The sequence below is a fragment of the Antedon mediterranea genome, chromosome 6 (genome assembly GCF_964355755.1).
Source record: "Antedon mediterranea chromosome 6, ecAntMedi1.1, whole genome shotgun sequence".
Taxonomy (NCBI): Eukaryota; Metazoa; Echinodermata; class Crinoidea; order Comatulida; family Antedonidae; genus Antedon; species Antedon mediterranea.
In genome coordinates this window covers 26,487,817-26,506,593 of record NC_092675.1, presented here as the reverse complement: position 1 = coordinate 26,506,593, position 18,777 = coordinate 26,487,817, and the positions used below count along the sequence as shown (strand labels likewise).

At 31.3% G+C, this 18,777-nt stretch overlaps 1 protein-coding gene across 32 annotated transcripts in view; it reads right to left on the bottom strand.

Annotated features, from left to right (window-relative positions):
- Positions 1-1,591: 1,591 nt before the first annotated feature.
- The window catches only part of LOC140052368 (uncharacterized), a 116,685-nt gene continuing 99,499 nt past the window's right edge, over positions 1,592-18,777 (bottom strand). For 19 of the 32 annotated variants that reach the window (XM_072097916.1, XM_072097919.1, XM_072097920.1 and 16 more), the window contains 12 exons: positions 15,257-18,538; positions 14,738-14,809; positions 14,009-14,068; positions 12,538-12,658; positions 11,960-12,163; positions 11,286-11,408; positions 10,551-10,658; positions 8,768-8,872; positions 8,445-8,504; positions 7,220-7,312; positions 6,422-6,620; positions 1,592-3,296 (listed from right to left, as the gene is read on the bottom strand). In XM_072097916.1, coding sequence (XP_071954017.1) covers positions 3,092-3,296; positions 6,422-6,620; positions 7,220-7,312; positions 8,445-8,504; positions 8,768-8,872; positions 10,551-10,658; positions 11,286-11,408; positions 11,960-12,163; positions 12,538-12,658; positions 14,009-14,068; positions 14,738-14,809; positions 15,257-18,538 — 4,632 coding nt within the window. In that variant the 3' untranslated portion in view covers positions 1,592-3,091. The remainder of the gene's footprint in view (positions 3,297-6,421; positions 6,621-7,219; positions 7,313-8,444; positions 8,505-8,767; positions 8,873-10,550; positions 10,659-11,285; positions 11,409-11,959; positions 12,164-12,537; positions 12,659-14,008; positions 14,069-14,737; positions 14,810-15,256; positions 18,539-18,777) is intronic. The other 13 variants (XM_072097941.1, XM_072097922.1, XM_072097927.1 and 10 more) reach the window with 13 other exon arrangements.

Sequence of the window (18,777 nt, the reverse complement as noted above, 5' to 3'; positions counted from 1 at the left end):
AATAATGTGTTCTGCGCATGTCAATTGTGCTATAGTAACCAGTTTTGACATAAATGGTTACTATAGCACAATTGACAAGCGCAGAACCCATTAATCGAAACTGCTCATGTTTATTATGCTATAGTAACCATTTATGTCAAAAATAAGTGGTTACTTTTGACATAAATGGTTACTATAGCATAATAAACATGCGCAGAGTCGAATAATGGGTTCAGCTGCGCATGTCAATTGTGCTATAGTAACCATTTATGTCAAATATGGTTATGATAGCACAATTGACATGCGCAGAACCCATTATAAGACTCTGCGCATGTTTATTATGCAATAGTAACCATTTATGTCAAAAAATAAAAGGGTAGAAAATCGGCAAATTTTCGAAAATTTCCCTTTTCCATAAATGGTTACTATAGCATAATAAACATGCGCAGACACGAATAATGGGTTCTGCGCATGTCAATTGTGCTACAGTAACCAGTTTTGACATAAATGGTTAGTATGGCATGATAAACATGCGCAGAGGCGACTAATGGGTTCTGCGCATGTTAATTGTGCTATAGTAACCAGTTTTATCGAAAAATAAAAAGGTCGAAAATTGGCCATATTTTTGAAAAAATTCCTGTACTATATTCGACTCTGCGCATGTTTATTATGCTATAGTAACCATTTATGTCAACAGTAACCACTTATTTTTGACATAAATGGTTACTATAGCATAATAAACATGAGCAGAGTCGAATAATGGGTTCTGGGCATGTCAATTGTGCTATAGTAACCATTATGTCAAAACTGGTTACTATAGCACAATTGACATGCGCAGAACCCATTATTCATCTCTGCGCATGTTTCTTATGCTATAGTAACCATTTATGTCGAAAGTAACCACTTACTTTTGACATAAATGGTTACTATAGCATAATAAACATGCGCAGAGTCGAATAATGGGTTCTGCGCATGTCAACTGTGCTATAGTAACCATTTATGTCAAATATGGTTATGATAGCACAATTGACATGCGCAGAACCAATTATTCGACTCTGCACATTATTTTGTGCACATTTTGTGCACATTTATTATATAGTAACCATTTACGTCAAAAAATAAAAGGGTCGAAAATCGGCCATTTTTCGAAAATTTCCCTGTACTCACTGCTTATATCATTATACTGCCCTCTGTACATTATCTGAGCTCTTTTATATACATTTGCACATGCTCAGATCGTTTTTTGTGTTTCTGCCTAAGTCAGCTGTGTGACTTAGGCAATTTTCATTTGTAAAACTGCCTAAGTCACACTATATCCAAATATTTTTGCCTAAGTCATTTTATTACGTTGCGCAATAATTATATTGTGTCTTCTTACCTATATTACATTTAGCTTCTATTGATATATATTTATAGAACAAATAATGAATAACTATTTGGTTTTAAAGAATTTAAAAAAAATCGAGGTTTTTAGTCTTTTTCTCAAAACTACAAAAAATGACTTAGGCACTTTTGATATGAGGGTAACGATATTACAAACAAAATGTGCTCATATGTTGCTATAATGTATGTATATTGTGTTATCGACTTAAAAATTTATTCTACACAAATATGATGCACAATTCACAGCTTTTATTAATTCATTATTCACCAAATATTGTAATGTGTTTCCTAGGTAACAGCAATATTCAAACCAGCCACCTGGACGCACGCCCTCAACGTTGTACATGAGTATAACACTTACATGATAACATGCACTGAAGACTCAAAAACACCACATTGGGACAGGAATATCTTTGGCACATAAAACAATATCACTGAATTTGTACATTAAAAATACCTACACTTGATTTTATACCCAATTGCACTACAATTTGCGGAATCAAAATCACCACGAATAATCAATTTTAATCATACATTACTTAACCCTATAGTTAAATATGAAAAACATGATGCAAGGAAAATTACATAATCTTATCAGATGAATGAAATAACATAAAAATCAACTATTTTCAAGTACTAATATTAAAACCATGATGTGAAATGCTAAACAATCTAAGTGAAATGTTCAGGAATATGCCATAAAAATATGCTCCTTAAAAGGACAGAAAAAATTGATTTATTACAATTAAATTTATGAATGATAGATTAATTAAATCACCTCTAACATTAGATCACATGATATAGATTATTAAGTACCATCTATTTTAAATGTATTCCTCGATGAACTGCAGTTTACAGTATATTATAATTGATTCTACTCTCTATTAGCAGGATTGATTTAACATCCAAGGATTTAATATTTGAAACATCAAGGAATATATTTGCAAACTATTTTACATTTAAGTAGAAACTGATGAATCATGATTTTGTTTTCTGTATACCATCAGTCTGAATAAACAATTTTATTGGTTCATAGAAGGTCACTGGGGTTACAAGGTCAAGTACAAAAAAAAAAGACATAATTTATCATGCAAAACCACAAAAATCGTAATAAACCTCCAAAAATTATCCATTAAATTTATCATAATTAATTTTACAAATTAGAGAGCCTAATTTAGGAGCACACAGAAAAGTAATAATCAATCAATGTGAAAGAAATTTAAATGGTTGTTATATTACTCTAGATTTTGTTTTTTTTTGTTTGTTTTACAAGTGAAAATAGTCCTGAAACAAATGTATAAGTAACTTTGCAATACTCAAGGTACAGTATAATTAGTGTAAATACTATATAATTTTCTAATATGAAAAAACAATGGCTTTTTTTCTAGCAATAATAATCTATGGCAAGTTGGACTACAATAGTATTTTCAATTAACTGTTTAAATTCTTTTTTTTTATCGAATGATATACACACCAACAACACTATGGACTAAACTTACGTGCTAGGTCTACGATAAGAAAATGGACAGATATCAACGCAGTGAGACGTGCAATATCAACGACACGCAACACGAATACGGTTATTATTATCAGTGAGAACAAGCCTTCATTAACTACCATGAATCGTATTCACACACTCAATCATAATCAACATTTCACATAAATTTACAACACTTTATTTTAAAATCTTTTTAACAAACATATTTTTAAAATTTAATATTAATAAAAATCACGCTTCGTTCTGGTTGTCATCCAAAATGACATCATCCTGAAGGAAGTTGTCCACGATTTGTTGGAGATCTCCACGTAGTTCCTTCGCGTCAGTAACCTCTTCGCCATCTTCAACGATATTTGTTTGGATATCTTGTGACTGATTGACTTCTTCACCGTCAACGATTACTGTTCTGTTTGTCACTTTCCTTTGAATTACAATGCTGAAAATCAAATAAACATTATTTAGTACAAATACATTTGCAAATAAATTCATTTCTTTGTGCTTATTTTATCATTTAAATAATTAAAATTTGTTTTTTGTTGATTACTGATTGATGAATACTGTGGTTATGCTGATTATTACTGATCATTATAAAATGGTAGGCAACAACTAGTTATGTAATATTAACAGAAAAACATTAATAAAGGTATCTCAACGGCTATTTATTTCTGCCCAGTGCATCTATTGCGATGTGGCTGCGACTCCCAGATAGTTGTTTTCATAAATTATCATTTTGCCACTTCAAAATTAAAACCTTAATATGTATGAGACATTGCAAGTTTAGTAAAAGGACATTCAATACACACAAGGCAATCGCATGTTATGAATACACACTACAGTCTAAAAGCATGGGTACACGAGGCATATGGTATGCTACTAGTAGTGTCATTATACTGCTACATTTATTCATTAAGCATAGGACAATACACACTCACACACAACATTTTCTCACACATTCCGATGCTTTATGATCAAGTATAATTAACTATGGTGTAACAAGACTAAATTTTATTCCTCTACAGAACAAGCATGTTCACATCATCATGTACAGTTGAGAGAACACCCATCTAAATGATTAAAACCTTAAGCTCTATCTACACTATCAAACTAGTTTGCCAAAAAAGTATGATGTGCTCCCTGCCCAAATGTGGGTGGTGGTGATATGCTCAAATATGGTAATGATGACATTATAGTGTCCATATATGGGCACATCACATTTGTTTGTCACATAATGTTTGATAGTGTAGACAGAACTTTATACTTCAAATTGGAATCCAACATTTCTGTAAATTATTTGGTGGGTAAAACTAATGAGGAGGGAGATTGGATGAGGAGGTTAGGAGGTTTTTTGACTCCATAATGGGGACACACAATTATGTACTATAACACACTATGTAAGGTATTATGTATTATACATACACACTGTTTAAATAAAGCATATTAGCATTCAACCATCAGTTTTTATATTCAAGTACTTTACACTTAAGCTAAACTCACATGCAACATTCACATCCATTATAAACATTATCTTTAAATTACATAGCATGCCATTATTTAATCAACTCTAAATGTGCATTTTAAACAGATGCGTACACTCAATACTAATGCAAACCCCCATCATTTATGTACAATATACACGCCTAAAGGCATCTAAATAAGATATATCGGTATCTTTTAATAAATTAAAAGGAAGTATATAAATGAGAGGTTGAAATGTTAATTAAGTATCTTGTCTCTCTTCAACCATCTTTAACAACTTCACAACTGCATCTACACGTTTATGGTAACTGTTCTTTCAAATTGGAGGACATTCATGCTGTTCAATGGTCAAACTCAACATCAGAGTTCAAGGGCTAGGTCATCAATGACCACACAGCAGTATTCCAGAATTAAGTTACATTCTCACTTGTTCTGTTTTGTTAAAAAATGGAAAACCCTATAAAGCTTTGTCTACACTATCAAACTAGTTTGACTAAAAAATTATGGTAGTGATATGCTTAATTATGGTAGTGATATGACATAATCATGTCCATATATGAGCACATCACATTTTTTGTCACATAAAGTTTAATAGTGTAGACAGAGCTTTAAAAATATGACTTCCATTCATTGAAACGGAACAAGTGTGAATATACCTTTAGTTATTCATTTAAATGTAGCAACAATAGTACATGCTTCATTAAATAAGCATTTACAATGTAGCAGAAGTTGTTAACATGCTACAGTTAGACACGTTACATACATATAATACAGCAGTAACATGTAATATTAGATATAGGGAAAATATTTACAATTATTGATATATTTGAATATGATTTACATTTTTATTAAAATGCAGTTTGAAACACATCACAAATAGGTTTATGAAATTATTGGTTGTTTTAATTAGAATATTATTAATAAAACACTTTATTTATATATTGTAAATTAGAATAATAGTAATAATTATTATTAAAAGTTGTTTATTATGCAAAATTAATTTGAATACTATTAATAATTGCAGATATTATAAATGTTAGTATTGCACTGTCCCGTGTATATAAACAATCCTCGCCAAAATGGGTTTGGGAGGTAGGCTTTAGTACCAAGTACCATATTGTAATCTGCATAAATATTGCTCTATCTTTTTTAGTGGGCTCATACCACAGGATGGGCAAATAACAAAGGTGTTTTAAACCAGAGTCTAGGCTTAAATTTGCAACATATCAAATTTGAGCAGGACATATCAAGGTGTCCATTTGGAAGGAACAGTATTAGTTAATTCTGGGAATTTTTATATACTATATATAATACTGCTTTATTAATATTTTTAAAAACCAACATATAAATATATAATTTCCATTGATATATGTAAACAATATTAAGGTATAAATGTTAAATGGTATTCTAATTTACAAGATCAGAAGATAACATTAAAGTTATAAAACCAGAAACCCTGATACATACTTAATCCAACAGTTAACATAAAACAACATTGAACAAGAAGTAAAGTTATTCACAGAGAAGAATAGAGATGGATGCCAACAGAGAACTTGCTAATTACCTTCATTATGACTGGATAATTAAAACGATGAATGAAAAAGACAGAAATGAAATGAAAATGAAAAAAATAAACAAAATTTAACCACCGCTGGCGATAACATAAATATTTAGTTAATGATATTTAGGTTATGAGTAACAACTGATTAATTTCCTGACAGTGTAATGCCAAAAACATGTATTTTATATTAAATTATTATTGTAAAATTTAAGATTTTGGATCACTTTAGAATATAAACATTCTATAAAATGGAAACATAAATGTATAATATTCTATTAAATAATAAAGTTGAAACATGTTGACGCAACAGGACATTATTTGATAAAAAATGAAAGAAAGTATCTTGAAAGTAATTTTGTTAATCTAATTTCTTTTTAAACTCAGTAAGAATTGACATTTTAGAGAGCACCTTGTAGTCCCATAGGAGTGAACAAGATTTAATCCGTTTTTCTTTAAACAAAATCTTTTTGAAGAAAAGAAGCCATCACAGCAAACACAGCAATTTGTTCACACTAATTACTTACTTCCTTTGACCATCTCCATCAACCAACACAGGTTCACCTTCGACCTCAACGTGTTGTGTAACTTTCCTGACAACCCTCCGCCTTGTTACTATACGGATTGATCCGTCTGGGAGGGTTTCCTCAAAACGTTCTACTGTCTCTGTCGTGTCATCGTCATCTGGTTGTGATGGGGGTGCTGAATGGACTACATTGACACCCTCTGTTATGTAAATGGAGTGAAAAAAAAATGAATGTGAAATGCATTTTGGGAAAAATGGCCAAATAATGAATAAAAATGTGTGATTCATGGTAAAAGTGAGAAAAGTCGGTTCAAATGTAAGCCAGGTTTAAATTTATCCACCTCCATATCTCCCAAAATGCAAAATAAACCTTATTTAAGAATGTTTCCCAATCATGTAATAATGATTTTTTTTTAATGAATTTTAAAATAGATTTGTGCAAACTCATAATACATCTAATACTACTACTGACTGTACTAAACAGTGACTAAATTAGGATGTGTTTTTTTAATGTTATCTTACCAATTCTAATAATATTATTTTTACTTGCATTGTGTTTCCATTATGAAGTGACTGACATGGTAAGGTTAAATTAATTAGGCTTATATGGACCAGAATACCAAGTATAACCCCATACTCTTTTTGAAAGATGCACTAGGCTTACTGGACCAGGTTTAAGCTCTTATTCCAACATTTTACAGCTGAGCTTTGCTGCTGTGGCTCTGTCTACTGTTAGGCCACGCGACTCAACCATTCCTTTGTATACTTTATCTAGTGTTAATAATTTTAATGCACTTACGGGCTTGCACAGCAGGTTCTTGCCCACCTTCTTCTGCTACTGGCTGGCTTTCGTCATTTCCAAATGGAACACTTTCATCTTCCTCTTTCGTTTCTACAATCATAAACAAATTTGGTGTTAAAGATAAATGATGTAATATTGAATAAGAATAAGTTAAATTAGTAACGTAAAGGAAAGATAATGTTAGGATTCATGAAAGAACAGTGTTAATTAGATGAATGGAAACAAATTGTAAAACAACAATTAGTAAAAACTTATTTCTTTTATAATTCCAAATGCATTATTTGGAATAAAGTTAAGATAAGATAAGATAAGATAAATCTTTACAACAAGGCGAACATGAAATTGGTTTTCCTTGATGCTTAAAAACAGATATTTATTTTATTTTCAACTAAATTATTCACAACCATTATAAAACTAATGAAATGTAATTTAAAAAGTAATTAATTTGAAATACTCAGGTAAAAACAGAACTATTATTACATTTAAACAATAATATTAAACTGATAAACAAGTTGAACCAATACAAGTGAAAAAAAACTTTACAGTGTTATGAAACTGATGAAACAGGATAAAAGTGTGGAAGAATAGAGTATTACCAATAACAAAAGATGAACAACACAATATTTTATTCTATGTATTTTACTATTTTAATATAATTTAGTAAACTAAAGATGAAAAGTAAGATCCTATATTATCCACTACTTCCGATAAGTTATTACTCTATGTGTTCATGAATTTATACAAAATATTAATTACAAAATCTATCGAAGGAAGGATGAAATATGAATCTATAAACATCTAATACTGTATTTCCTAGGCTAAAAGATAGAATTAAAGAGGAAAAGGAATGGGAGAGGGTTAAACAATTACATAAACATTCCATTGCTATTTTCAGACACCAAGTATTAACATAAGTAATGTATAATAAATTAAATTCATTTAGAGAGGTTAACCCTTTGAGCTGCAGGCCACCTGATATCTAGGGGCCCACCCTCTTTAATAATATACAATGGGTTCACTAAATTTAGTATGGACTATTTAGTTTATTAATTTGGTGTACAATAATTTAAACGCTTGTGTCTGAAATCAGCCAATAGGAAACGTACATTTGACAAGATAAATAAAAAACACAAAACTCAATGAAATAATCAGGAAAAATAACAATTACATAAGGACGGGGAAGGAAGGAACATGCGCTAGCCAATCAAGAGCTAGTATATACCTGCGTATATGAAAGCCTCATCGTGATTGGTTACCTTAATCTCTGGGGTCATAGGGGCTTCTATTACATAGAAATGGTAGAAAAACAACAATTTCATTTCAATACAAACTAATATTGCTATAAAGATTTGCTGAAAATAAATGCATGTGACCAGTACATTTACAGTCCTGAAAAATAACTAAATAAGTAAACAATTGCATTTCTAATTTGCATAACAATAGATTTATAATATATGCAAGTGTCATTAGAAGATTTAGAAGTACAAGGAGAGAAGGATGAGAGAAAGAGAGTAGATTGAATGAAACAGGAATCTCATCTCCTACCATTCATATTATCATGGCCATTCATATATGGCTTCTCGGGATCTTCTTGGTCAAATGAGGGCGGTGTGTCAGAAGGTGGTGCACAGTGAACATCTGGATTGGAGTCTACAGTACACAGAAACATAAATTCAAATAAAAATAAAGAAAAACAGATCATGCAATAGGTAAAATACAAATAAACACACATTATTACAAATATGCAAAAATACGCAACATGGTTTATTATTATACACTCATGCTGTTCACATTGTTTTGGATTTGTTGAATTTCAAATAATATTTGTTTTTTATTTCATTTATATAAATGGATTGTGAAAATGAGTAATGTTAGTTGATATGTATTTTAACAAACTGTTAGTGGCAGTAATTACCGCTGTTGGGGTTGATTGAATATAATAAAAATAAATAAATAAAAATAACCATAAATTTTGTGTTCATATGAGACTATTATAATAGGTAACTCACCAATAAATATAGATTATAATATTAATGCATTAATTTAAGTACAAACATAAATGAGCCAAATAGTTGATGTGCCAAACCGGGGGAGCAATTCAAATATTAATAATAATACAATTAAATGTTTAATTGTACCAAAGATAATAAAAGGAGAAGATACAACAGTTCCCTTGGCGGCGTAAACCACATCCGGGTTACTATTTGCCTACGCCTGAAGGTGGCGCACTTCTTTTTCGCTAGAAGAAGTAAGGTAAGGTAAAACTATCTATAAAAATGCAAACGATGATTATTTATCAAAATGATTATCAAAATATTAATAATATCAAAATTAGTAAAGCACAGACGCGAGAACACATCAGATCATCACGATCCATCCAAACGTGGAATTAGACGGGAACCATATCTAGAGCCCGCCGTCGTTCGGCAGCTGGATTCTTACGCGTCCATGCAAGCACGTCCGCGTTTCCTATCCTTCTATATATAACAGCGCGTACTGTTGATTCTTTACCTATTTATATTCTTTGATTGTACTAATAGTTAGTAATCATAGTGACAATGGTTAAAAACATTGAACACAATTTGACAAAATTAAATATATTTACATGTTTAATACAGTAAATTATTTACATATTATTTATTAATATGGATTATTATTATATTATATAGGAAAAATTAGATTGTATTAGTATTAAAATTAGTATTTCAAATTGTGAACCTATTGAACATTGTGGGATATATATATATAACATAAAGTGCAAGCTGTACTTAATAACAAACATAATTTTGTGACAAATAAGTACAAATGACACAAAAGAGCGAGAAGAAAGGTTAAAGGTTAAACTGTAGATTGATGATATGCATTTAATGTCCTGTTACTGTAAACAAAAAACCTTAATAGCTATTATATAGGTAGTGTTAGTTGCTTTAGCAAGAAATGCCATTATAAAATTGGCATCACAGATCCTGCCCTATTGCCAAAGTATAAAAGAAAATCCAGAATGATCATTAGATGCCAAAGAGTACAACCATGACCAAAACTATCTGAAATAAGACAAAATGTTGAAGTGAACACTATTGCAGTCACCTAGCCTCCACAAGATAAATTAAAATGTTTTTTTTTTGGTTTTATTCCTTTTAATAAAAGAAAACTTCCAAAGCCCTATATTAGTACACACCAAATTAAAGATCCATAAATATTCTCCACATTTATGTCTAAATGAACATCTCCCAATTTACTGCATCCAATTTATCCTTTACCATTTTTTCCTCCCAAGCTGCGCACCATTTCCCCCTTCCAAAAAATACTATTGGTTGGCTTATGTCACCTGACAATGAAACATTATCCTCATCCACAGAATACTGCAGTTGGAACTGAAAGATCGCATCTTGCTCAGATTCTGTCAATTGTACGTCCTCTATTTCATCATTGGTTTCTTTTAGAATCAAAGTATATTTTATCAGAACTTTCTTCCAATTCAGATTATTCATTTAATCATTAATTAAACAATTCTGTTATTTATTTCTATAAAATGTTGGTGTCCTAGGCGCTGAACTTTATTAACTCACTCAATATGACGATTAAAGCTATTTTGTGGGGTTGAAATCATTTTAATTACAATGATCTACAATGATTATCTGGTCCTATAATGTAAATAAGATCACGGAGGTATACCTCCATGATAAGATACACAGTTATATCAAATCCTAATCATCAGAAAAAGATTATGCAAATACACCTGACAGTGCAAATAATTAATCATTAAACTTAAAGAAATAATAATTTAATAAGTTTAATTGATTGATGGTGCCTGGTGCCATGAATAATAACCTATAACCTATCCCACGTCCCTAGTTTCCAAATTTAAGATTCTTCTAGAGGAAAGTAACGGTAACTGTCTTGTACGTGCACTATACACACAATAACAACAAACAAAAAACACATAATGAATTAGTTCTTCATGCAGTAACTATAAATATAAAAATAAAAAAATAAATATATACAAAGAGCCCAAAGCCTGTGCAACATTGAGTGTAAAATGTAAATGTATTTATCGTCAAACCTGCTTGTATAATGGGATTAAGGACAGTGGTATTATTAGATTGCGGTGTGGGACATGAGGGAATGTCGGCGACGTAAGCTGCCATTCCTTCTGCTATCTCATTCTCAGACATCCTTTCAAGTACTATTAAAATGAACATGAGCATAAAATATAAAATAATGATGACAAAAGAAAACGGATGAAATAAAATTAGGGAATTAAAAAATCAAAATACAGTAGAATCCCTTTAGGACATCCTTATTCAGGGCAAACCCCGATTAATGTAAAATGAACCAGGGGTATATGTTTTAACTTTACAGCTAACCCTGTATGCAGGGGACCCTCCATTAAAGGCACACTTTTTTAGAAGGTGTCCCATTAATAGAGGTTATACTGTATGTAATTATAAAATATTACAACTTTGTTAGTGAGGATGCTTTTAGAAATTAAAACTGCAGATTCAAATGTTCACATTAACAATCAAGATTACGCTGTGTCCACACTGTTTTAGTAACTATTTAAGTCACAAAAAATACTTTATTCATTACATGCAATTTTGTGTAAAAACATCCTTCAAGAATCAATTTTAACCCCTACATGAACTTAATCCATTGTAGATAGAAACAAATGGTTCAAAATAATGGTATTTCTAAAATAAAAATAAAAATTTAATGGAAGAATAAAGGGAAACTAACCTGTTTTATTATCGCCTGTTTCGTCTGCAAATTGACTGAAATCCATATTTAGCAAATCATCCATATCAGCCTCTTCATCAAGGCTTAACTGATTCAGATTCACCTGTATGTTCTGTTGAGCTTTATCTGAAACCAGATCATCTTCATTGACAGTTTCGCCGCCATTCTCCATTTCATTGTCTGATGATATGAGAGCGTTTTCTTCTACAATTAAAAAAGATGGGTAAAGTAAGAAATGTAAAGGTTCTACTGTACCTTGTTATATTGATTATATATGTTTGTGACATGCACTGAAAGGAGGTTGAAAGGTCATATAAAGAAAAGAAAAGTAGCAGACCTTGAGACCAGTTAAAGATGGTAAAAACAAGATCTTATGGCACACTGTAAATTTACTTTGTAATTTGTTTAATACAATTGTTAACTATGTGTATTGACTAGTATATTGACATATACAGAGAAATTAATATTGTATGAAAATTGTAAAGATTTGATAGATAATGCTTAATTTATTGGCCAAATTTAGAGTATGGCACCATATTATATTGAAAGACAACATACTGAAATTGAGAAATAAATACCTGACTGGGCAATTTCATTCATAACATTAGTTAGTTGTTCTATCTCATCCTCTGTTATTACATGTTTTTCCTGAGATGGACCAAGATTAACATTTAAATTGAGTACCTCATCAACGGGTTCCTATTAAAATGAGTAAAATAATAAATATTGTTAATAACATTGCCTTATCAATCAACGATTACAAAATAATATTTCATCGTTTCCTTATATAGACATTATTGTTTAAATTAATTTCGTAAAATTTAAATATGGCATAATTATATAATAAAGTAGTGGATTCAAATTATCTATTACATGAACTGAATTTAAATAAACAGGTGCAGCGTATCAAATTAAATTTGGAAAAAAGTATTTTAAATAAAAAAACAAATTGAAACAAACAAATTTTATTCTACAAATCTATAAAAATCAAACAAAATTAGAACAATCAATCAATTCAAATATTAGGTCTATATAAATACACTATGAACACTATAATAACAAATACATTAAACATAAAATCACAAATTTCGCTATAAAAAACAAACACAAAAAATCTCTCATGTATCTCTCAGTCATACACTAATTCAATTTTGTAACACCCTCAACAATACCACACCTCATCATGGGTTAAAATTAGCATAAAGATACCACCAGCCAATCACAAACACAAATGAGTTGTGAAAACCAAACATAAGCACGGAGAGAGGGAAATTAAAACAATTGGGATATGATGATTGTGAGGAAAGAATTTGTGGAAGGGTGGTTAGAATAGAAGCAAGTCATTTGAAGTTTATAAATAATGTATTGCTTTAGAGAAAACTATACAATTTTGATTTTAAAGAATGATGTGAAAAATGTAATGATTGTAAGGAATAAAGTAAAGAATGTTTATTCAGAGAGCAACCTGCAAAAAGAAAGACAAAGATCATTAATTAATATATGTAAAACTACAGATAATATAATTTTAGGCAACATTTTTGTATGGATATTATTTCAAAATGTCATTTAAAATTATAAAAAATAAAAAGTACTTTGCATTGTTTAAGAAAATAAATACAGTATAAAAAATAATTAAAAATAATGGCTGAATAAATATTTAAGCATAAATAATAATCAATGAAATATATCAAAATGTTTAACTAAAAAAATAAAATGAGAATATTTATAGGCAGAGCTTACACCATAAATTTACTCTATATGGAATAATTAAGATATTAAAAAAAAACAAAAAAAAAAAAACAAAACAAATATCAACGAAATTATAGTACAAAATTATATATATATATATATAATCAAAACAAATAAACATACCATGCAAACAAATTAAAAAGGTAAACAAATCAAAATAAACATTCTTTTGAAGAACACTCCCAGGGTACACTTAGTGTTTTGAGGAAAAGGTGGTTTTAACACTTTCCACACAAACTACTATATTCTACATCTGACGGCAAATAACATTCACACCATCAATAAGTGCAGCTGACTTACATAAGATGAATTAAGTAAAAGAAAGCAAGATGAACTAAATAACTGGATTGGTTGGATAACCTGAAATTAAATATACTGGATAAACATAAAGAAACAATAATATAATTAAAAGAATATAAAATTAAAAACTAATTTAGTTTTTTAAATTGACATTTTTTATACCTCATACAGAAATGTTTCTGAATTTAAAATTCTTAGAAATCTTAGAAAAAACTTGTTATTTAAAAAAAAATTGAATGTATGATGGTATGTAGCGATTTTGTTGTAACCAATATTTTTTATTCTAGTTTTTTGTTTTGCTGTGTTTCAGTATTTTGAGTTAATTTTCTAAAACTGAATTGCACTAATGATCAAATAAGAAGAAAAAGATACAATTTATTATTCATTTTAAAACAATTATGTTGGGATTGTAAAAAAGAAAAAAAATATTCTTCTAATAGTACATATATAATTTAACTACATAACATAATAAAAATATAATACATTACAAAAGCCATACAATATTCAACATGCATAATATATACAATAGCATGAAATACAAAATCTAAATATAACTAATATTTTAAATCAGGCTATTTCGGTAATGACATAGCTAATAGCTATTAATACAAAACAAACATATTTTTATATATAAAATGTAAGAATCCAAGGAATTGTAGGAATGTGCAGTGTGGGGTGTTTGATTTGAACAATACATGCTGTGGTTGTAATCCATCAAGGATGATATACCTCTCCAACATATTCTGATACTCCATGTAACTCAGCATATATATCATCAACTTTGGGTTCACTTTCAAAACTCTGTTGAAACAATACAAATTAATTGCATTTAAAATTATTTTTTGTTAGAATTTACACTGTTTATAGCAACTAATTATTACATTGGAATCTACAAATTATGCATCAATATAAAGACAGAGTACATGATCTAATGATGACGCAGGTCGGGTTGCTGCCTTTATCAGTACAGAGGGCACAGGTAAAATGCAGACTGCATCCAGAAAAGATTACCCACAAATCATGTTGGTTGGGGCCATTTATGTTTAGTAGTGGTTATATAAAAACTGAACTAAGACATGCATGCATCTACAACCTATCTAGTGAGTGTACTCTAATTTTTAAGTAAAATAAATTAGTATCTACTACGATTATGCGTCGTAATTAACAAAAACAATAAAAAGCAAGGTATCTAAAATTAAGAAACTAGTTGACGGATACAGAATGTTAAAATCTTTTGCATAGAAATACCTCCTGCACATGCAAAGCTGAAGAAGAAGTTGATTCTCTCTCACTGACAGATCTCTTGTAAACTTTACGGCTTTCTTTGGATTTTGTAGTGGATGAATGTTTCGATGTCTCTTGAAGTGAAACTGCTCGCTTCAGACTTGCAGAAGAAGTTGATTTAGATTTCCTGCTTGTTTTCTCATTCTTTAATGTAGGAGAGACAGTGTTGAAGGAATAGAAACTGCTGATACGGCCCTCGCATTCATTGTAAGCATGCAAGTCTCTGTGCTTTTTCCTGACGTGCGTGAGATCTCTAGTCGGGATTGGATCCGATATTTCTGAGGAAATTTGTTCTGAACCTCCAGTGGCACTGTCAGTTTCTGTTCCTGATTCAAACTCTCTAGAATGAGTAGTTTCATCTGATTGAGTTTCAACAGTCTGTTGAGCTGATGCTGTGATATAAGATTGATCTAGAGTCTCTCTCTCTTCTTTCAATGACTCTACGGTATCTGCTGTGATGTCATCAGATTCAGTAGTAGTAACAATATCCCTTGCAGTGAAGCTAGATGTTTCACCTACCACAGTCAATGATGTAATGGAACTTTGTATTGTATTGGCTTCTGTCGATGTATGCCAAGTTTCTTCATGGAAATCTCTTTGTTCAATATTACTATATGTTTCATGAAGTTCACCTTGTGTTCCACTTGTACTCGTCGATTGTTCCATTTTAGTTTCTGTAGTTCTTTCAGTAAACGTGCTAGTGACAAATCCTGATGAATCACTTTGTAGGATATCTTCAGTAAGTCGTGTCTCTCCAGAATCTTCATAAGCAGTTGTCATGCATTTATTGTTAGTAAAAGCACATGCAGTTGTTAGATCTTCTGATGTTAGTCTTACCTGAAAATTGTGGTGAGTGGAATCGGCTTCATCTTTTTGTTCATCTAAATTATCATTATCAGTTGTTGAGACAGGGGAAGGAAGTTCTGGAAGATTATGACTATCAATATTATCAACGTGATCTTCGGGTATATCTACTTCTAAATACTCTGTTGCATAATCTGCTTTGTCTTGTTCATCATCGACGATCTGAGCTTCTTGCTCACTTAAAGTAGGTTCTAAATCTTCTGCATATTCTTCAGTTTGTACTTCTAAAGACTCTGTTGCATTATCTGCTTTGTCTTGCTCATCGTCGAAGATCTGAGCTTCTTGCTCACTTAAAGTAGGTTCTAAATCTTCTGCATATTCTTCAGTTTGTACTTCTAAAGACTCTGTTGCATTATCTGCTTTGTCTTGCTCATCGTCGACAATCTGAGCTTCTTGCTCACTTGAAGTAAGTTCTATATCTTCTGCACACTCTTCAGTTTCTACTTCTAAAGACTCTGTTGCATTAGCTGCTATGTCTTGTTCATCGTCAACAATCTGAGCTTCTTCCTCACTTGAAGTAGGTTCTACATCTTCTGCACATTCTTCAGTTTCTACTTCTAAAGACTCTGTTGCATTAGCTGCTATGTCTTGTTCATCGTCAACAATCTGAGCTTCTTGCTCACTTAAAGTAGGTTCTAAAATTTCTGCACATTCTTCAGTTTCTACTTCTAAAGACTCTGTTGCATTAGCTGCTATGTCTTGTTCATCGTCAACAATCTGAGCTTCTTGCTCACTTGAAGTAGGTTCCGCATCTTCTGCATATACTTCAGATTCTCCTGCTTCGTTTTCAGATGTGCCAGACAAAGATTGATCATAATAATTCTGTTCAGTTGGCCCATTAAGGACTTCTTTCTCAACAGACTCTGAGGTCTCAGCAACAATAGCAACTGTTTCAGTTGGTTCTAATATTGTTTGCTGTTCTAGAAGTTGCTGTGTTTGGTTTTCAGAAATTCTTGGCCAATTTCCCATCAAGACAACAGGACTTTCTCCTTCTGTGTTACTACTATCACCAAATGTTTCTGGTGTGTCCGGTAATTCTGCCATTTCTGGAGTTTCAGGATCTTGAAGAGACCTAGACCTTTCTTCTGGTATTTCTAAGTCTACAGGAGGAACTGGTGTATATTCGTCACTTATCTGCTCTATTACATTAGATAGATGTGTTTCATCTGATGTTTGTTCAACTTTGGTTTCAGCAATTTGTAAATCAGTAGTAGGTGAAAGATCCTCGGGCAATTCTCTTACAACTTCCTTTTTTAACAATTGGGATGAATCTTCAATAAAAGCTGGATCATACTGTTGATCTTGAACTTCTTCTTCATGCTCTGGACCACTCTTTATTTCAACATCTTGTGCTAACTCCACATATGAAGTGTCATTATTGGATTCAACAGTTTTTTCTTGCTCATACTGTAATTCATCTTCCAATACTTTAGTACTACCTAGTACTATCTCTTCATTCAGTTCCTTTTCAACATCACTTAGTGGATCCTCTGCACTTGGTTGTGTTTCTGCTGTGGCTTGATCAATACAGATTAAATCTTCGCATGGTGCTCTAGATTCTGGACTTTCTGGATATTTGGTAACCTGATCAACGCTTGTCTCATCTAAAGGCTGTACCATGTTTTCGATGTTGAGATCATCAATAGATGTTTCTTCCTCCTCTACTTGTGCATTCTTAGATGATTGAGCGATAGAAACACCTCCGACAATGAGCTCTCCAGGTTGCTGCTCCTCTTGATAATCTGATGTTTGTACTTTCGACACCTCATCATACTCTAATTCATCTACCACATACTCATCATCTTCATCATCATTGTCATCTGGCATCATTGATGTGATATCTGCCAGTGAGTCCTCTTCAGGTTGTGGCTTGTGATAGCCTTCATCAGATAAAATTGCAACTTTCTGAGTGCCAACAACATCTGCACTTACTCCTAGAGTGGATGGACATGTCCGAAATGACTCATCTTCTTCGTCATTGTCTGAGGTGCTCTTTGGCGTTTCATCTTCCAGTAAAGAAACATAATATGCACCTTCTACTATTGCAAGTTTCTCTTTTGATAATGCTGAATAACTGGTTTGAACATCAATGTTTTCATCTAACTCCTGTGAGGGTATACCTTCTACAGGTGTTGGTGGTTGATATACCTCATATTCTCTTTGACTCTCAAGGTTCAAAAAGGTATTTTGATTGGCGTTGTTGTCAATCAGCTCTGTAATTTCCGGAGTTCTTGGTCTTTCTTCTTCATCAACAGGCTGAGGGTCTTGTGTTGCATCTTGATAATTTTCATATGTATCCTTTTCCTCCTGATCATAAGTTTTCAAATCATGCCACTGTTCTTCCACTTCAGTCTTTATTTCATCCAGATTTTGTATTGGTATCTGAAATGTGAGATATTAATACACTATTATTTAGTGCTGTTTACCAACAAACTGTCACCAAACCTAAAACTACATGTCTGCTTAGCAGATAATGTTGTTAGGAGTGGGGAAGGGATGTAATAGCTTCAATTTGAATAATTATAAAAGATAATTATATATACTTAATTAACATAAAATATTGCAATGCTATTCAATAATTCTCTTCAAATTATTTAAATTTGTTTGAATATTTAAGAAAA